This window comes from Canis lupus, chromosome 16 (genome assembly GCF_048164855.1).
Source record: "Canis lupus baileyi chromosome 16, mCanLup2.hap1, whole genome shotgun sequence".
NCBI classification, from domain to species: Eukaryota; Metazoa; Chordata; class Mammalia; order Carnivora; family Canidae; genus Canis; species Canis lupus.
The window spans coordinates 13,558,499-13,579,041 of NC_132853.1; the positions used below are offsets into that span (position 1 = coordinate 13,558,499).

At 44.5% G+C, this 20,543-nt stretch overlaps 2 protein-coding genes and 1 pseudogene across 4 annotated transcripts in view; 1 reads left to right on the plus strand and 2 right to left on the minus strand.

Annotated features, from left to right (window-relative positions):
- ITGAE (integrin subunit alpha E) overlaps nucleotides 1–20,543 on the plus strand; it is a 67,409-nt gene that overhangs the window by 40,022 nt on the left and 6,844 nt on the right. For all 3 annotated transcript variants that reach the window (XM_072778949.1, XM_072778948.1, XM_072778947.1), the window contains exons 19-29: nucleotides 1,048–1,176; nucleotides 5,202–5,275; nucleotides 8,642–8,774; nucleotides 11,194–11,292; nucleotides 11,829–11,908; nucleotides 12,618–12,692; nucleotides 13,167–13,230; nucleotides 13,313–13,420; nucleotides 16,751–16,807; nucleotides 17,082–17,177; nucleotides 18,341–18,436. In XM_072778949.1, coding sequence (XP_072635050.1) covers nucleotides 1,048–1,176; nucleotides 5,202–5,275; nucleotides 8,642–8,774; nucleotides 11,194–11,292; nucleotides 11,829–11,908; nucleotides 12,618–12,692; nucleotides 13,167–13,230; nucleotides 13,313–13,420; nucleotides 16,751–16,807; nucleotides 17,082–17,177; nucleotides 18,341–18,436 — 1,011 coding nt within the window. The remainder of the gene's footprint in view (nucleotides 1–1,047; nucleotides 1,177–5,201; nucleotides 5,276–8,641; nucleotides 8,775–11,193; nucleotides 11,293–11,828; nucleotides 11,909–12,617; nucleotides 12,693–13,166; nucleotides 13,231–13,312; nucleotides 13,421–16,750; nucleotides 16,808–17,081; nucleotides 17,178–18,340; nucleotides 18,437–20,543) is intronic.
- Nucleotides 14,046–16,587, minus strand: HASPIN (histone H3 associated protein kinase). Its single transcript, XM_072778950.1, has one exon. It carries the CDS (start codon nucleotides 16,551–16,553, stop codon nucleotides 14,208–14,210), a length of 2,346 nt encoding a protein of 781 aa, XP_072635051.1. The 5' UTR covers nucleotides 16,554–16,587; the 3' UTR covers nucleotides 14,046–14,207.
- LOC140607700 (U4 spliceosomal RNA) lies at nucleotides 18,954–19,102 on the minus strand (annotated as a pseudogene).

Sequence of the window (20,543 nt, forward strand, 5' to 3'; positions counted from 1 at the left end):
GAAGGAGTTTAGAAGAGAGTCCAGAAGAGTGTGCATACAAGGAAGGATACATACCCAAAACAAATTAGACAATTAAAATAATCCTAAGAGATCAAAAATGACATAGTGGTATGAGAGATGGTGTTAATTGTCATAGTACTGCACAGTAAAGAAATCCACTGAAATTGAACACTAACTATGCCTCTGAGCTTCCTAGAAGCCAGACACAAAGGGAAATGCTCTAACGGCTGACATTTTTCTTGGTAACAAATCCCTCTACCTCATGTCATCTCACCTCACCTGGTAGTAGCAGTGGGACTGAGTGCCCTTAATAAATAAATATCAGAAAAATTGAATGAGGGAAAGAAATAAAGACTAAAGTTATCATTTACAAAGGTTTATTCCTGACAAAGGTGCCTAGAGACATAAAGGAAATGTATTCGTCAGGTTTCAGAGCCTGATAGGACCTTGAAGGACCTAGGAGAATAATTTATTCCAGTAAACTCATATGTTATGCTTCTACCTGCACATCTGTTCCTATGTCTATTCAGAGTGTTAATTAGATTAAGAAAGAGTTTCTAGCAAGTCTATGCCTTCCTTAAATAAAAGCTACATTTTCCACACAGGAATCATGCTCACTTACCCTTCCTTAGATGTTCAAAGCTCCTACTGTGGCTGAAAGGCTCACTTAATGGCCAATGGCACCCTATGCAATCTCCTCATCTTCAGTTTTTTACTTTTCTAATATATCCAGGCTGCTTTGAGAAAGATCTTTATAAACATAAATGTGACCATGATTCTTCCCTTCTGTGGCTTCCATTTGCCCTCCAAAGGGATAGGAACCATCAGGAGTTATCAGGCCTGAGGCCATAGCAGATCAAGTGAGATTTTCCCAAAGCAGCTTGGTTGAAGTTTCCCTTCAGGTTGGCTTATTTGGAAAAGGCTTATGACTTCTGAATCACCACTTTCATTATTTATTTCTTATTATGACTACATCAAAATTAAAAGGATTTTCCTTCTCATCTCCCCAACATGCTACTCCAACCTTGCATTACTTGGTAACTGTAGCTCTGTGAGGATGACCGCTTCTCCAACATCAGTGTCAACGTCAGCTACCAACTCCAGACTTTGGAGGGCCAGAGGGACCATCCCCACCCTATTTTGGACTTCTACACTGAACCCTTCACCATCTTCCAGGTGACTCAACTAAGTGAGAATCTCCTGGGAGCCAACCCCAAAAAAGCACCTGTTCCTCTAACTTCAGAGAATGTTAAAGTTGGGGGGGGGGGGGCGGGCTCAGACAGTATTTGGGCCTCTTGCTGTTCAAATGGGGAAACTGAGTTCCTGAGATGGTGTTAATTTGCCCAGGGTCTTACTGGTCTCCAAACCACATGCAAAGTTAGTTCCTTTATGTTCACAGAAAACATGCTTGCTATATATTTAATGATGCATAGGAATATGTTGTTTGACTTGGCAAGAGTCTCTGATGATGGTGTGGTGGGGGTCCTGTGTGGGGCCTGGACTGGAGATAACCTGCTCTGTGCTGTAGACAGAATGCCCTTTAGTACACCTGTCTACCCAGGTCTTGACCATGACCTTCGGGCTGAATGTCTAGCCTATGAAACCTATGCCCTGACAGGTAGGTAATGTCACAAGAAACTTCTCTAAGGGAACTTCTCTAAGGGATAACTAAGGGAAATCAGAGGTCAAAATAAACAGTCAGATTTTCTGATTCTTTGATATCTTAGGTAATTTGGTTCCCACCTAGGCCCTGGCCCCCATGGCATTCTGTCAGTCTTCATTTAGAGGGTCTTATGGCATATAGAAAAGTCAGCAAGATCAAAGTGACAACATGAGCATTTAAAGTAATAATTCCAGTCAGCTGGAATGAACTGAGTCTCTAAAAAGAAAAAGGGGTGCCTGGCTGGCCTACTCGGTAGAGCATGGGACTCTTGATCTCAGGGTTGTGAGTTCAAGAAAAAAGAAAAAGAAGAGGGGTGCCTGGCTGGGCCTACTCAGTAGAGAATGGGACTCTTGATCTCAGGGTTGTGAGTTCAAGCCCCACACTGGGTGTACATCACCCAGTGGCCTACTTCGAAAAATAAGTTAAAGAAAAAGAAGAAGCCAAAAGCAGCTTATACTGGCACAGAAAAGCTTCAGGTAGCATGGGTGATTATTTCCAGGTAATCATAGGACACTCAAGACTAATTTTTAAAAATTATTTATTTATTTATTTCTGAGAGAGAGAGAGAATGAACAGGCACAAGTGAGGTCGGGGAGGGCAGCGGCAGAAGGAGAAGGAGAAGCAGACTCCTCAGTGAGCAGGGATGCCTCCCGCATCACCATTGGGTTCGACCCCAGAACCCCGAGATCATGACCTGAGCGAAAGGCAGACACTTAACTGACTGAGCCACCCAGGGGCCCATCAAGTATCTAATATTTTTACAACAATCCTCTATATAAATTAAATTGGATAATTCTTTGGCTCAATTTTGGCCAATATCCAATGGATCAGTCACAAATAGCAAATAGAATTAAGACAGTAACATAATCAGGTTACTGTTTGCTCATCTGCTCAGGAAGAGGGAGAATCAGCCTCCCTATGAGTAGAGATCATCATCTTAATTATGTTTGGCAAGAAATTTTATTTTAAACTTAAAATAGTGGGGCAGCCCGGGTGGCTCAGTGGTTTAGCGCCGCCTTCGGTCCAGGGAGTGATCCTGGAGACCCGGGATCAAGTCCCACGTCAGGCTCCCTGCATGGAGCCTGCTTCTCCCTCTGCCTGTGTCTCTGCCTCTCTCTCTCTCTCTCTCTCTCTCTCTGTCTGTCTCTCATGAAGAAATAAATAAAAATCTTAAAAAAATTTAAAAAGATAAACTTATAATAGTATATTTATTTTGTAAAAATGTTTTTAGAATTTGTATTGACAGGAAGTTAGATGATCCAGAACAGGAGAAATAATGAAACAAAATTTCATGAATAAGTAGATTATCATTAACTATATATATTCTGGTTTTTAGAACCTTGTTACTTTGAAATATTTGGTTTGCTAAAAACCTAAAGAATAATCCAAAGAATTCCCATGCATCTTTTATCCAGATTCCCCCAAAGTTACCATTTTGACATTTTATCATATTTGTTTATCATTCTCTTTCTCATGCTATTATACACACACAGACACACATATGTGTATATATACATATCACACACTTATATTTTGCAACCTTTGGAGACTAAGTCACAGATATGATACCTCTTTACTTCTGAATACTTAAGTATATATTTCCTTTTTTTAAAAAAGATTTTATTTATTTATTCATGAGAGATACAGACAGAGAGAGGCAGAGACACAGGCAGAGGGAGAAGCAGACTCCATGCAGGGAGCCTGAGGTGGGACTTGATCCCGGGACTCTGGAACCACACCCTGAGCCAAAGGCTGACACTCAACCACTGAGCCACCCAGGCATCCCATTCAGTATATATTTCCTAAAAAATAAGGGCATTCTCTTACAATACCACAGTACAAGGACCAAAATCAGGAAATTAACAGTGATAAAGTGTTACTGTCTAGTAGTGTACAAACTTTATTCAGATATCACCAGCTGTCCTATTAATGTCATGTATAGCAAAAGAGTACTTTTTTTTTTTTTTTTCTGGTCCAGGATCATTCATTACATTTTTTCATTACTTATCTTTAAATTTTTTTAAAAATTTATTTATGATAGTCACACACACAGAGAGAGAGAGAGAGAGAGAGAGAGGCAGAGGCACAGGCAGAGGGAGAAGCAGGCTCCATGCACCGGGAGCCCGACGTGGGATTCGATCCTGGGTCTCCAGGATCGCGCCCTGGGCCAAAGGCAGGCGCCAAACCGCTGCGCCACCCAGGGATCCCTCATTACTTATCTTTAGACTCCTTTAATCTGCAATGGTATTTCAGCCTGTCTCTGTCTTTAATGACTTTATCATTTTTAAAGAGTCAAATAACAGGCCAGTTATTTTGTAGAATATATTTCCTCATAACTACATTCAGGTTATGCATTTTTTTGGCAGGAATATCACAGAAGTGAAGTTGTTTCCTTCTAGTTGCACAGTATCAGGAAGCACACCCTTTGATTTGTTCCTTTGTAATTAATACTTATGGGGAGATGCTTTGAGATTATGTATTTATATCTTACATAACATCATTCATGATTCTTACCTTAATCAATTATTACTTTGATGGTCCAAAAAAGAGATTAAAAAAAAATATTCCGCCAATAAAATTGGGTGGGGGGGTGGGGGTTATTTGATGTTGGGTTAAGCACATAGATGTTTCCAAAGAATGAGTCTAGCTGGGAGCTTACATGGTTTAATCCTGCTCTCTTACATTGGGGTTGGGTGAAAAAGCAGGCTACTTGGCTATATTAAAAGTAAAACTAAAAAACAAAAAACAAACAAACAAACAAACAAACAAGAAAACCTGCCTCAAACTATTAACCAGCCAGATTAGAGCTCCAAGATTTGACTTCTGCAAACTGCATCTCCTTTTCTAGGAAGTAGGTTTCCTTTCTAGCATTGAGCTCCTATTCCAGCTCCAGGCCATGGTAAGTCTTTGCAGAAGCTGTTGAGGTGGTCACTGGGTGTTAGGGATGTAAATACAGAGATTTTCCTATTAAGGAGCTGGCTATGTTTCCCTCATAATAAAAAAGAGATGCAGTTCCTTTCCTATAGAGAAGACTGGCCACGGGGGACAAGAACCTCACAGGACTGACCTGTTAATACTTAATTAAGCATCCCCTATTCCTGCCCCTGCTGTTCTGTTTCTACTTAAAAAGACTAAGGAAGCTTTTATTCACTTAGGTTTTCCTCCCCAAAATGTTTAAAGGAGTATGTTGTGAGCCTTGCAGCTTAATTCACGTGATATAAATGTGACAGTCACCCCCACCATTCCATGAAGGTCACTCCATTTTTTGCCTTGGCCAGAGGCCTGAGTCATGGTGTACTGTGTTGTAAGACCAAGCACACTCCCTATCCCCTACAGGTCAAGGAATGTCACAGTCACAGCTCTCTTGGCCATATGGGCACAACCCCAGCCTATCAGACTTCACTTGCTCGTACCTGTACTTCTCAGAGTGTAAGGAAGAAGAGGTGTGTCCTAAGGAGAAGATCACGAGGCAAAGCTACTGGGGATGGCGATGGTGGTATCCCTGGGCTGACCCCTGCTTCTCTCTGTTTGGTTACAGCTGCCCTATGAGAAGGCCTGCAAGAATAAGTTTTTTTGTGTTGCTGAGTTTCAGATGGCCACCACTATCTCTCAGTGAGTTGGATCTAGTCATCAGAGTTTCTGCAATTAACTTCTTCCTGGAGGCTTACCTGGGCAAACCCCTCATCACAATTGACTTTTCCTTGTGGCCCACAAAGGGCTTTGCATTTATTTTCTCATTGGGTCCTCAGCCACACCATGAGGGAGGCAAGAGATTTGTATTCCTGTTCTATAGATTAGGGAACAGACCCAATAGTTGAGGGACTGTGGGGTCACAGTGGTAATTTGGTGGACTTAAACCCAGGTTTCTTGACACTCTGGATAATTCTGTTTTCATAATGCAGTGTTTCTTGCTCCTAGGACTACCTCAGTTAGAGTAGCCTCTTCCTTGGCTCACCTCTTAACCAAATTACCTAAGTAATTCATTAAATATTTATGGAGCATCTCCTCTGTGCCAAGCACTCTATACTGGATGCTGGAGATACATCAGAAAACAATACAGACTAAAATTCTTGCCATTTGGTATTTTAGGAGGAGAAGATAATAGGTAAATTTTATGTTGATGAGATGTATTATGAAGAAAAGGCAGGGAAGGTGGGAGAAAGTGCTGGGTAGGGGTGGGTTGCAGTTTTCGAATGGTCAATAAAGGGCTCACTGAGGTGGTGTTTTGGTGCACAAAGGAAGAGGTTGAGGGGGGGGGGGGGAATGGGAAAAAATATAATGCCGACCCAACACCCACGATCTGGGAGCATAGTTGGAGGTGGAGGGACGGCCAGGATACCAGTGTGGTTGCAATAGAATAAGGAAGGGGGAGAGGTAATGTCAGGGCAGGAAGAACAGTTATTCGGGGCTTCTGAGGCCCTGCTTCAGGGCTTTTACTGTGAACTAGGAAGCTAGAGGAATGACAGGATCTTGCATTTTAACAGGCTTGTTCTTGCTGCTGTGTTGTAGACTGCAAGAGCAAAGATGTAAGCAGGGAGATAGTAAGGACCTATTATAATAACTCAGGTGAGAAGTGATGATGACTTGGGCCACAGTGGTAGCAGTTGAAGGTAGTTCTATTTTGAAATTAGAGCCCACAGGATTTGATGACTGATTAGATGTGGGGAGTGAAAGAGAAGGGTCTAAGGTGGCTTCCATCATTTCATCCTGAGCATCTAGAATTTTGCTGCCCAGTACAGTAGCTACTAGTCACATTTGGCTATTTAATTAAAATTAAGTAAATTAAAAATTTAGTTCCTCAGTTGATCTAAGCACATTCAAGTACTCAACACTCACATATAGCACAGATATAGACTATTTCCATTACTGTAAAAGTTCTGTTGGATCACATTGAACTCCAGAACAATGGCACTGCCAAGAACTGAATTGAGGATGCCTTTAGAAGGATGATTTTGGAAGGCAGGGTAGAGAGGAAGACATAAGGAGTTTGGCTTTGGACATGAGATGGTCTTAAAATGCCCTCCCCAGCTACTAGTGTTATATACGTAACATGGTGGCCAGAGTTGGCCTCTGTGGGCAAGAACACTGTTGCCTGAGTCCTGATAAGCCTTTTCATAGACATTTGTAGGACTTTGGATGGCCTAGCTCATCTCAATTACTAAGAATCCAATTGAAGATTTTTGAGTGCTTTGGAATCCAGCCTAATAAACAGATGCAGCTGTTTCCAACAGGAATTAATTACAGCCAAGAACTTCCTTCCCAGCCAACTCCTTGTGATATATAGAACACACACAACTGGCCCTCCATTGCCCCCTAGTGTAAATAGAAAGCAGTCTTTTCTTTTTCCAAAGTATTGAGTCTAGTCTTTAGCATCTAAATATTTCAGTGTTTTCCACCTTTTTTGTGGATATAGACTCCTAAAGAATCTAAGGAAAACTACAGACCCTTCTCCCTAGAAGATCATATGTGAATATGTGTTTGTATTTGGGGCCCTCTGAAACTGTCCATGGCCCTTAGGTTAAGAATCCCTGTGAAATATTCCAGTGGCTCTCAGATCTCTCTCCTGGGCTCTAGAACAGTATATCCAATTGATGTTTCAACATCTCTACCTTGTTATGCCATAGGTACTTCTCATTACATCCTTGACTGAACTTGTCTGGTCGACTGCCACCCTCTGGTCTTCTTCCAGTGTTCTCTCTCATGAATAGCACCACTTGGTCATCTGAGATGAAAATTCAGCCTTCATCCTTGACCCCTCTCTCTGTTGCTCTTGTTACCATATTTGGCTTCAGTCCCTTCTCTGTATCCCCACCACTACTGTCTTACCCAGGATTTCCACTGCAGGCTCCAGCTGTCTCTGTCCCCGACCCCCTCCTCCTCTATCTTTTTCTCAGCTGTGATAAAACAAAAACAATATAACAACAAAACACATGTCACATTGCTTCCCAGAGCTTCATATTCTGTTTTTGAACAGTTCAGATGGCTAGGAGATTTTCTTTTCTTTCTTTTTTTTTTTAATATTTTATTTATTTATTCACTAGAACACACAGAGGGGAGAAAGAGAGAGAGGCAGAGACACAGGCAGAGGGAGAAGCAAGCTCCACGCAGGGAGCCTGACGCGGGACTCGATCCTGTGTCTCCAGGATCCTGCCCTGGGCTGAAAGCGGCACTAAACCACCCAGCCACCGGGGCTGCCCGCTAGGAGATTTTCTTTGTATTGTTAATGTTTTTCTGTAAAGCTCAATTGTGGACAGTAGTATTATCCTCTGGGGCCCCACAGCACCTCTGTGGACTGAAGGAAGCTCTCACAAACCCTCCAAGTCTTCTCTTCTCCAGTCTGAATAGATTGTTTTAAACTAATCTTTAAATTGGAAGGGCCTGAATGATTTTGTGGATGGGAGAGCTGAGGCCAAGAAAGGGGTAGGGGCCGTACCTGTCTCATGCACCACTAATCTTCAGTATTGAGCAGAAGTATCTGGCACAGAGAAAGTACTCCATAAGTATATGCAAAATGTATGAATTTGTGTTTCATGAAGTGTCTTGCCTAGGGTTGCACTGAATTGGAAGTAGAAAGAGGATTTAAATATAATTTTCCCAACCCTCTTTTGGGATTGCTAGACCTTAGGCAAATGAGTTAGACTCTCTTGGCTTCTGTTTGCTTTTCTATGAAAAGGAGAGTAACCATACTATTTTATAGGATTATTATGAGGATTAATTGAGGATGTGAAGGATTTCATTTAGCACAGTCCCTACCATATAGTAAGCACCAAATAAATGGTAGCCATTATCATCTCATACAGCAACTGAGGTGGGTGTGGCAGTCCAGGCATTTGCTTATGTTGAGGGGAAGAAAATCTAGGCTAAATGTATCCTTTAGGCAATTTAAGGAGTTAATTAAGAATGTGCTATTGTACTGTATTGAAGTTTTTACAGATTAAATAAACTGGTAACATGTATCTATTTGCCTACACTGTGCAGGCAGGAATTGGTGGTGGGTCTCACAAAGGAGCTGACTATGAACATTAACCTAACTAACTCTGGGGAAGATTCCTACATGACGAGCATGGATTTGAGTTACCCCAGAAACCTACAGTTTAAGAGGATACACAAGGTAACTATGATGGCAGTTTTGGAAACATGCCACTCATGGCTTTCCCCCCTGTATACCTTCTTTTTTTTTTTTAAGATTTTATTTATTTATTCATAAGAGACACACACACACACACACAGAGGCAGAGGCAGAGGAGAAGTAGGCTCCATGCAGGGAGCCCGATGTGGGTCTCAATCCCGAGACTCCAGGATCACACCCTGGGCTGAAGGCAGCACCAAACCACTGAGCCACCCGGGCTTCCCACCTGCTTTTTTTAAATTTTTTTTTTATTTTTTTATGGCAACCTCCTAACTGGTCTCTCTGCCTCCAGTCTCATCCTGGTCCATCCAATAAATGATTATTGATGAGATGAATCCCCTCCAATCCAACTGCATGCTGTGCTGTGAGCCCAGTCACATTATTCTCTGCCTACAGAATCTTCAGTGCTGCTGTTCTGCCGTCACTGCTTCTTGCCTGCACCCTTTCTTAACCAGGGTTCTGAGATGGAAAGAATTTCTAAAACAAGAGCCTGCACTGGGAAAGTAGTCTGCCCTGCTACTCATTAGCCTGGGGTCACAGACCCAAAGCCAGCTGCAAGATAACAGGAAACAGTGTTTCTCCCAAGGGCATCCTACAGCTGTGAAGTATTGTAACACTGAGAAATATTCTCTAAAATCATAGGCAATCAGAAAACTCTGCTGCTTGAAGTTCTGTCTGTAATTATGAAACTATCTCACTTGACTGGAGAATATTAAGTCACTTGGAAGAGAAGTAGTCTCGTTTTCCATCTGAGGTGCAGATCTTCAGATAACACACTTCTGGACACAACTTTACAAATCCACCCTAAGAGTTTCCCAGTGAAATGAATCCCTGGGTCCAGACCTGATGCTGATTGACCCTTTTACACACAAAACCTTGCTTTACTTTGAGCCCATCAAAACTCTGCTTTACTTTTCTTTTTTTAAAGATCTTATTCAGGGGAATCCCTGGGTGGCTCAGCGGTTTAGCGCCTGCCTTTGCCCCAGGGCGTGATCCTGGAGTCCCAGGATTGAGTCCCGTGTTGGGCTCCTGGCATGGAGCCTGCTTCTCCCTCTGCCTGTGTCTCTGCCTCTCTTCTCTCTCTCTATGTCTATCATAAATAAATAAATAAATAAATAAATAAATAAATAAATCTTTAAAAAAATAAAGATTCTATTTATTTATTCATGAGAGATACACACACACAAAGAGATGCAGAGACACAGGCAGAGGGAGAAGCAGGCTCCAAGCAGGGAACCCGACATGGGACTTGATCCCGGGACTCCAGGATCACGCCCTGGGCCAAAGGCAGGCACTAAATCCCACTGAGCCACCCAGGGATCCCTGCCCTGGGCCAAAGGCAGGCGCTAAATCCCACTGAGCCACCCAGGGATCCCTCTGCTTTACTTCTCTATCGCCTGAACTCCACCTTCCCCAGAATCCTTTAATAATTGTCTTTGCTTTTGTTTGGTGATACATACCACAGTGCAGTTTTCCTCATTGTAAGGAGTCAGTAAATCTGGCCTTTTCTTTCTTTCTTTCTTTCTTTCTTTCTTTCTTTCTTTCTTTCTTTCTTTCTTTCTTTCTTTCTTTCTTTCTTCTTTCTTTCTTTTTCTTTCTTTCTTTCTTTCTTTTTCTTTTCTCTTTCTTTCTTTCTTTTTTTTTTTAAAGATTTTATTTTTATTTATTCAGGAGAGGCACACACAGAGAGAGAGGCAGGGACATAGGCAGAGGGAAAAGCAGGCTCCTCGCGGGAGCCTGATGCGGGACTCAAACCCCAGACCGGGAACACGCCCTGAATTGAAGGCTGACACCTAACCGCTGAGCCACTCAGGCATCCCAGCCTGGCTTTTTCAAGCTAGGTTTGTCCCTAGGGTCTTAGGCTAGGGACAGAACAAGAATTCATTATATGAAAATAATGAAATTATAGGCTTCTATAGTGGAACTAGTGCTGTGCTACCCTTGGGAGAATTAAAAAAATTGTCACTGAATTCACCTTTCCATAGTCAGTGGACCAGGAGAGGAGCCCTGGTTGAGAAAGGCTATGTGGCAGTGTTGGGCTCATGCTTACCTTCCAGCCCATCTCAGTATGTTAAGTTTGCATTGGTACAGTCAAATGTCTCCTTCCCCATGAAGACTTTACAGATGCCTCCTTGTTGGATTTCACCTCTTTCAATATTGTTTTTCCTTGTACCTTTCACAGAACCACTCCTTAGGCCTTGTATTTAAAAGTTCCTCAACCATCTACTACTGATTCTTCCTGCCCAGCTTGGGAGGAAGACAGAGACCAAGTCTGATTTGCATCCCAAAGCTCCTGGCAGATGTCTGGCATGTAGAAAATCAGTCAATGTTTGTTGAATTGGTGTGAGGAAACTGCTCCCTTTCTTGCTCTTTAAGAATAGTGTCTTCTTTGTGTTAACAGCCTCCTTCTCCAGACATTCAGTGTGATGATCCTAAGCCCAATGCTTCTGTGCTGGTCATGAACTGCAAGATTGGTCACCCTATTCTCAGGAGGTCATCTGTGAGTGTTTTGGTTAGCTGACTCTTGCTAACTTGGAGGTGGTGTCTCCTACATCTCAACTGAATCTTAGTTGTGGTCTCCACATTTCTCTTTACCATAATAAATCCATAGCAGAGCTTAGAGCTGCCAAATTTGCTCTCAAAGTAGGGAGTGGTGGGGTCGGGGATATAGCCATAAACTGTTGGCTCACCCCCATATAGCAGTGTGAAGCTGGGAGTAGTATAGGAGGAGCAGCAGGCCCAAAGTTACTAGTTGAGGTGAGTCCCCCATCTGCCATTGATGACCTCTGTGCTGTGGTAAAGCTCTGAAGTGGTTTCCTCAACTGTAATAGGGGAATAATGCTGTCTGCCCTGCTTACTCTGTAATGACATTGTGAGGCTCATGTGGAATAATAGTGAGGCTCATGCTGTGCTACAAAAATGTGAGGCCTATGAATTGTTTCCCAGGTCTGTTTAGTTAGTAGGAAGCACTTTAAATTGTGAGTGGCATAGAGAAGAATCAAATGACCTTTTCTTTCTCTTTTTTTTTTTTCATAGGGAAACTTTTCAGTAGTTTGGCAGCTAGAGGAGAATGGTTTTCCAGAGAGGACAGCTAACATCACTGTGGCTGTCTCCAAGTAAGTAGTGCCTGTGTCACAGCAGGCCCAGGCTGTGGCTCTGGAAGAAGTCTCCCTTCCACATGCATGTGTAAGAACTCCATAGCTCCAAGAGCTCCATCGCTGCCCAGGAAGAAGGGCCTTAGTGAACCCACAGAAAGAATCTGCTGCTGCAGTGACTTGGCTTTCCCTTCTTGTTTTCAGAGATATTTAAAATGTTCTTTTATTGACACACAGAACAAAACTACAGTATGATCTGGTAAATGAGAATTGAACATAAGTTCTAAATCTGGTTCATTTAACTCTGGAGAAGCTCTTTCATCTGCAAAGCTTCTGTGTATTGGGGGTAGGGTATAATGGTGAAGGATTCTCAAATGGGGATGACTCTGCCCCTTGGAGGGCAATGCCTGAAAACACTTTTGGTTGCAACTTGTGGGATGAGGGCTTCTGGTATCTAGTGGCTAGAGGCCAGCAATGCTCCTAAACATCGTACAGTATAAGGCCGCCTCTCACAAAATATTATCTGGTCCAAAATGTCATTCTTGTTCAAGATTGAGAAACCCTTTTAAAATCAGTGTTTCTCCAAGTATGGTCTTCTAGCAAATCTTCTGCACTCTAATTACTTATCTTCAAGCATCTTATCTGACCCTCATTGACCCTGAGAAGCCAAGGTATATAAACAGCTATATACAAAGTGGGTATGCTGTCAACTGACACTCTTATTTCCTAGTTTCAATGAAAGAAGGTCTTTGGTCAGAGAGATCAGCCTTCAATTCAAGCATGCCTTCATTGCAGTTCTGCCCAAGTAAGTACTTCCAAGGGGCTGACATCTGTAGCTTCAGGTGGTCAGGGTGGACATTCCTAGCGCTGATGGGAGCCTGTTTAAAACCTGGGCTGCTCCTGATTGCTGGGGCACTAACAGTTGGGTCCTTAGAAATCCTCTGGGTAGTGATCAAAGGAGGAGCAGGGCTAACTGGTCTCAATACTAAAGATCACTGACATAATGCTAACAAGCGGACAAGAGGAGCTGTGGGATTGAGTAGGGAGGAGAAAAGGCTGCCGAAGACTACTAACCAGACACAGAACCAGTCCAAAGGCACAGAATCCAAGTATTCCATCTGACCCACACTGCCCTATCACCACTTTACATTTTGATACTCAGCCTTGACTCTTCTTAAGGACCTAGAGCCCTCTGTCCTAGTGTACCCAGGTGGTAGCATTCAGGCTCACTTGAAAGAAGGGGGCCCTTGAGGCCTAACAAATACCCTCTCATTTGCAGACCTTCAGTGATGTACATCAACACAAGCCAGGGGCTTTCTGTCTATAAAGAATTCCTCTTCAGCGTAAGTATTTAATGCTTATTATTGCAAAGTTACAGTTGGCAAAACAACACCTGAATTCCCACTCTCTGATTTTATTTTGTAGATACATGGGGAAAATCTCTTTGGAGCTGAATTCAAGCTGCACATTTGCATTCCAATCACATTACAAGGTCATCAGTTCATAAGAGTGAGAAACCTTACAAAAATTCAGGTACTTGGGGATATTTCTTTATCATGATCACATCTTTCCAGAGTGACTGTGGATTCTCAAAGGTATAAAACCAGAGTTCTAGAAAAGGAGTAAAACCAAGTCTAGTTAACCTGGGAACACATTAGGAGTAAATTGCCAAAATCATCTTCACAAGAAATATCAACCATTCAGCTCTTAAAGCAACACTTATTTTCCTTCCCTCGATGAAAAATTAGCAAAAATTCAAACCTTCTTAATACCCATGGAGACATTCATTTGCCCTTTGAAAAACTGATAAATTTTGCTTCTCTTTGTGATTGGCAAATAAGCTTGATAAACAGGAGCTATTTCTTGAACTTCTCCCTATAAATTTACCATCTTCCTTTCCTCCCTCCAGTCTGTCTCTGTCTCTGGTTTGCTATAGCCTCTTCGCCCTCAGCTGACTCTCCATCTGTAGTATGTTTCCCTTATGATACCTACAGCAACAGGTTCTGATCACTATGAAAGTTGAGGCCTTTGGCTTTCCTGAATTTTTTGTTTTTCTTTTTGCTCAGGATACATGAAATGTCAAGGTAAAAAAATGAATATATAGAAAGGCATTTATAGAATGGACTCAGTTGACAAAAAGAAGGCTTATAAATTGTAATTATTTGTTCCCATGCATAGTTTATTTTTAAAGAACATTTGTTAATTCCCAGAAACATTCAGAATGGGAATTCCACTTTGCTCTGGGAATGGAGACTGAAAATAATAGCATCGGAGGTTTTAAAACCGGTACCCTCTGTCTGGGCAGTAGGGCACCTCCAGCTTACTTGAAGAGACTGTGTTGGTAAAGCAAGTCAGTGGCAGAGCTGAAGTTCAGCATTGTCCTATAGAAATGCTGGATCTTTCTCTTCATTTGTTTCATGGCAGGGGTGTTACATTTAATCTTGAAGGTCATCTGTTTCAGAATCTTATCTGTGAGGTAATGGAGCCAGAGCACATTATTATAAGGATGATATTCACCCCAGCAGTTGTTGTTCTCCTTCCTCATTAGCCTGTAGATCTCAAACTGGTAGTCACCTTCACCTGTAAATAGGTCCTCATCCATGGAAATGTCGCAGAACACCACAATTCCATCCCGCTCCAACCGTGACAGGGTGTAGTCAATGATATTGACTTGCAGTCCATGGGTGGGGATGGTGCTTGTCTTCCCATTGAGGGTGTAGCGGAGCTCTTTGACGCTGGTTTTCTTTAAGAGCACGTTCCCCCAATGTAAGTCTCGGTGCTCAAAGTGCAGTGATGCCTCTGCCACTGCGAGGGATGCAGTGATCTGGTGTAGAATGCTCTTTGCAGTAGCCATGGAGGACAACTTTGTTCTCATTTGCTCTAACTCAGTCCCTCCAAACTCAAATTCCAGTACAATGAAGAGTTGGTTCTCCTCAAAAAAGTCAGGCCGGTCATTTGCAGACCCTTTAGTTGAGTTATAATGGTCCCAGGCTCTGAGGAGCAAGGGAGGGTAAGATCCTTGAACACAGTGCACGGAGTTCAAACCAATAAAGCCTTCTGTACGGTTGTATACCTCATCAGACAAGAGGCTCAACTCTTTGGAGATGATGATCTCTGGCAGAATTTCCTCAAAAGTTTTCTGATGGGCTCCATTGACTAGATCTGGTCCTTCAATAGCAATGATTTTTAGGGCAACAGGTGTGTGGTTAACAATTGTTTGAAACACTTCACCAAACACCCCTTCCCCAATCTTCTGACAGCACTCAAGTTTTTCTGTGGAAAGGCAATAGCTAAAGGGGACAGGACCTTCCTGACTGCACTCTCCATAAACCTTTGCAGCGTCAGATGCTTTTTTGTCTGTGACGTGTAGTGTCTTTAAGGGGGTTAGCAAGTACATGGAAGAGCAGTGCCAAGGAGATAGAGCACTATTTGTTCTGATCATAACAGGAGGGCTTAAACATTCAGATATGAGGGACCCAGAGAGAGAACTGGCAATGGTGTGGCTGCTGCATACTTCTGACACAGCAGTCACCATCTTCTTCTTGTGGAGACTGAAGGAAGCCCTGGCTTTGGTCCAAGAGCATGAGTTTTGTAAGTGAGTCAGGTCCTGTGTGAGGAATGAGTCTTTTTCCATCTTTTGGCTCTTAAACTGGTGGCAATGGATAAGGGAGGTTTCTACTGTTTCCTCAAGTTTCCTTTTTCGCCTAGGCCTGGTTCTCTCAGGCCTGTTGGTTTCTCCAGATACAATACAGCTCCCGAAACCGTCAGCCTCCTCACAGTCCATCTGGGCAGCCCCTGGAGACCTCACCTCCTGACAGGAGTCGTGGCCTGTGGCCCTCTTCGTACCCATGCGTGATAAACCTGGCCTCTCCAGACTCCCCCTTGTCTGCTCCTTTTCACAGCAAGACCCCCTCATATTCCTCCCATCTGCTCCAAACTCAGAATCTTCAGAGTTTCCAAAGTCCATAATATTAAAGAGAGCTGACCTGAGGCTCGCACGGGCTTGGTGGGCCAACCTGGTGAACCTGCCTCCTCCTGCTGCCTCCTGGAAGCCGTGGAGGGGTGGTGTGTCCAGGGAAGCTGCTGGGAGGTGCAAGCCGCCCGGGACTTCAGAGGCCACATCCAAGGAGGCGGAGGGTCCGGTGCAGAGGACACTGTCTCCCGGGGCCGGGGGGCCGGGGCCGGGAGAGACCGGACTGCTGAAAAGGGAGGCACTGGTGCCCAGCTCGCCGCCGTCGCCGGGCTGGCCGCACGCACTGAGGTCCGGGCTGGGGCGGCCTGGGTCGTCGCTCGGGAAGGGCGGCGGGCCGAGCGGGCCGCAGGGGGTGCTGCACTTCTGCGGGGGCCGGGCTCGCAGCCTGAGGCGTCGGGGGGTCGCGATCAGACTCGGCCGGTCCCTGGAGGCTCTGCCGCCCGGGCGCCGCCGCCGCCGACCCGCCGGAAGGCCGAGGAAGTCAGGGTCGTCGGGATCGTCGGAAGCTACAGACCCCGAGGGGCCGCCGCTGCTGGCGTCGCTGCTGCTGCTGCTGCTGAAAAAACGCTTCCGGTCCTGCGGCGGGAACCACTGCGCCGCTGCGCGGTCCGGCCCCCGCCGCGGCCTCCCGCCGCCCACGTTCCCGTACGTTCGGAAGAGCCGGTTCCCGGGTAGCGGCGCCGAGGCCGCCATGGTCGGTACCCGCCCGAGGTTCAAATGCAAACACCGCGAGACTTCCTTAAGGCCGACGGGCGGGCCGGCGCGGCTGCCGGGTCCTAGCGTCCGGCCTGGCGCCTGCGCGTCACGACGGCTCGCGGCGTTGGGGGAGCGCGGCTGGCGGGCTCGCAGCGTTGCGTCCTCCTCCCGGCTTGGCTTGGCTCTCGTTTCAGGCCCACACTGTGTGCAGGCAGGGGCAGGAGGACGTGTGTGGGAGCGATCGTGCCCAGGTGAGCGCGGCCGTCCTGGGAGGCTGCGGGAGGGAGGAGGTGGCGGGTGAGCGGGGGACGGGAGCAGGTGCAGGCCGGCCTCAGGCGCCCCCAGCCGGCCCTCCGAGTCCGGGAGCTGCGGACCGTCCGGGTTGCTGGAGCCAGGGCGGGCGCTGAGGCGTGCACGCCCTCTCTCCGGGGGGACCTTAACGGGCCCCGGCTGCCAAGTGCTAAGCTTTCAGCTTTTCCACCCAGAAAGGGACTGTGCTCCCTGTAACCAGACTTTCCTTTTCAGCGTGTGGAAAAGTGGCATTCAGTGAACTGTACCATCTCCTCAAACAGAGAAGACATAACGGTGGCTGCAGAGCTGACCTTGAATCCATCTCGGCAGGTATTTTATTTTTTATTTATTTACTTATTCATGACAGAGAGAGAGAGAGAGAGAGAGAAAGGCAGAGACACAGGCAGAGGGAGAAGCAGGCTCCATGCACCGGGAGCCCGACGTGGGACTCGATCCCGAGCCTCCAGGATCACGTCCTGGGCTGAAGGCGGCGCTAAACCGCGAGCGACCCGGGGCTGCCCTGCCCCAATCTGTTCTTGACTCAATTACTCGGGGTAATTCGCTAGGGTAACTTACTGTACTTACTTACCTTAGGCAGTATTTGTGACTCCTTCCTTTCCTGCATCCCCATATCTGTTCCAGGAACAAGCGCTGTCATTCCACCTCCAAAATGTGTTCCAAGCCCATTCACTTCTCTCCATCTCCGCTGCTGCTGTTGTAGTTCAGGCCACCACCTTTTCCCCAGGCTGCTGCAGTCTTTTCCTCCTGTCTTTGTTCTTGCCATGCTCTTTGCAAATCTTTTCTTCACATAACAGCTATTTTTAAAGTAAATAGTGTGCCATGCCTCTGAAAAGAAAAGTGATATTTGAATACACCTAGAGTGAAACACATACTTTTTCAATGGCCTGCAAGGCATTGCGTGATCTTGTCTCTGCCGCTTCCGCTTTATCTTCAAGTGCTCTCCTCTTTCCCACTTCTTACACTCCAGCTATTCTGTCCTTTCTGTTATTATTATTATCAGTATTATCCTGGCCACAGGCTCTTTGTACTTGCTGTCCCTTCTGCATGACGCTGTTCTTCCCCTGTATCTTCATGTGTGTGGCTTCTTATATTTAGCTCAGATGTTACTTTCTTAGAGAGGCATTCCCTGATCACTCAGTCTAAAATGGGCACTAGGATCAAGTTTTAGTGACCCACATGAGAATGATGAGATCTGAACTGCAGAAGTAGCAATGAGGGATGAAGAAAAGGGACAGATGCGAGAAAGAAAAAAAAGAATCGTCAAGAATGATTTGGGGCTGGTGAGTGGGGCTGTGATGTGAGAGGTAAAGTGTAAAATAAAAGAAATTGGGAATGACTGCAGGTTTCTTGCTTTGGTAACTTTGTGGTTGTCAAATGGATACTGGAGAAAGAACATGTTTAAAGAAAATGATGCTGTCCAAAAACAATAAGCCCATGTCTAAAATGTATTTTATCTACCCTCCATTTTCTAGTTACTGAGAGATGTATCTGAACTGCAGATCCTTGGTGAAATATCTTTCAACAAATCTCTATATGAGGGGCTGAATGCAGAGAATCACAGAACTAAGGTAATCCCTGGCTATATTCTGGTTTTCTGGGCAGTGTCCTGGAGAAACTGTGCCTAGCCTTAGAGCCCCTATACAGGCACTCTTCCTCTTTTCAGTCCTATTGCCTCTGATCTTGAGTCTGCCACCAGCTGCCTCGGTGATCTTGAATTAATTAGCTTCTGCCTCAGGTTTTCCATCTTTAAAATGGCAGTTGAATAAGAGGCCTAAGCTGAAATAACTAGGCTGAAATCAACAGGTATGTATACTTTGATTTGAAAATGTATTTTCAGGGTAGCCTGGTGGCGCAGTGGTTTAGCGCCGCCTGCAGCCCAGGGTGTGATCCTGGAGCCCCGGGATCGAGTCCCAGGTCGTGCTCCGTGCATGGAGCCTGCTTCTCCCTCTGCTTGTGTCTCTGCCTCTCTCTCTCTCTCTATCTCTCTCTCTTTCTCTCTCTGTGTGTGTGTGTGTCTCTCATGAATAAATAAAGTCTTTAAAAAAATGCATTTTCAAAATTTGCCAAGTGAGAATTTTTTTTGTATATATTGAATGTCTTCCTAGTGTATAGTATCAGTATTTATAGTATTTTCCAGTTACTCAGGAGTGTATAATTCATTTATAAATTTTAATTAGCAATAATCGCGCCTCGGATAAACCTCATTGGCCATGATACTGCCACTGTGCAAAGCTTCATTTATAAATTTTAAACTAAATATTAGAACCCTTGGGATTTCTTTTCCAAAAAGCGTGACCACAAGTCAAACTGATGTCTGTGATCTATGGGCTAAATGATCCCATTGACACTTAACCTAGATGTGTTTAAGTTGCACCTGCCGGGATCCCTGGGTGGCGCAGTGGTTTAGCGCCTGCCTTTGGCCCAGGGCGCGATCCTGGAGACCCAGGATCGAATCCCATGTCGGGCTCCCGGTGCATGGAGCCTGCTTCTCCCTCTGCCTGTGTCTCTGCCTCTTTCTCTCACTGTGTGCCTATCATAAATAAATAATAATAAAAAAAAAAAAGTTGCACCTGCCAACAGCAATGACTTGAGAGAGAATACATCTGTGGGCTCTTTAATCAGGCATGATCATTACTGGAGGGAATGTTGAGAGTGAGACTAGATTGCTGAATATTAGGTGCACTGTTTCCTTTGAGGAGAAGAGAGAAATAGTTCTTCAGACATGTCAGATATAATGTTTCCTTTTGTTTTTAAGTATTTCTAATACAGAAAATTATATGGAGGAAAGAGAAGTGCTCCATATCCCATTGCCCAGATTTAAAAAAAAAAAAAAATAGAAGAGCAAGAAAATCCAAGCCTTACAGAAAAATATCAAATGAAAAGTAAATGGTTCCTCATTACCCCCTTTCCCATGCCCCCAGCTCCCTCTTCTCAAAGAGTATTATAGTTAAGTTTCTTATATATACACATCTGTAAATAATTTATTTCCCCTTGTTATTGATGTTTTTATTTCTGTACATAGATTTCCCCATAATGATTTTCCTTTCTTTAATAAATTCAATACCCTATGCAAAGTATTAAGTTGTTCCTGACAATAAACAACTAAGGTAGAATGAACCTGAGTATAAATAGCCATGTATCCATTTCATCTGCATGAAGGGAAACTCCCACTAATATACCATAAAGGCATCTGTTGTTTGGTCAACAGCCTGGCTCCTCTGAATGTTGTGCCTTACAATGTGTTGGTGCCACCTTCCCTTGTGGCCAGTACAGAGATGCCATCTCTCCCAGTGCTGTGTTTTCATGTGGCAGGATACAAAATAGGGAGCAAGAGATAGGTAGCAAAAGGATTTTTTCTAAGTGTGCCTTCTTTTAGGGAGGGAAATTTTCCTAAAAACTTCCAGCAGCTATCTCTTTACATCTTTCCAGTTAGAACTAGATCTCATGCAAGTCACTGGCAAAGAGGAATAGCTCTGTCATGATTAGCTTAGACCAGTCATGATTTCTGAATGAAAATTACAAGGAGAGGATAATTGCTGGGTAGGCCACCATCAGTATTTGAGTACAAGCAGTAGTATCCTGGTTCCTGCTCTCTTCACCTTACTAGGGTAGCTTGGGGGCAGTTCTGCAGCCTGTGGATTTAGAAGAGGAAAAGGAAGAGGCTTTGAGAAAGAA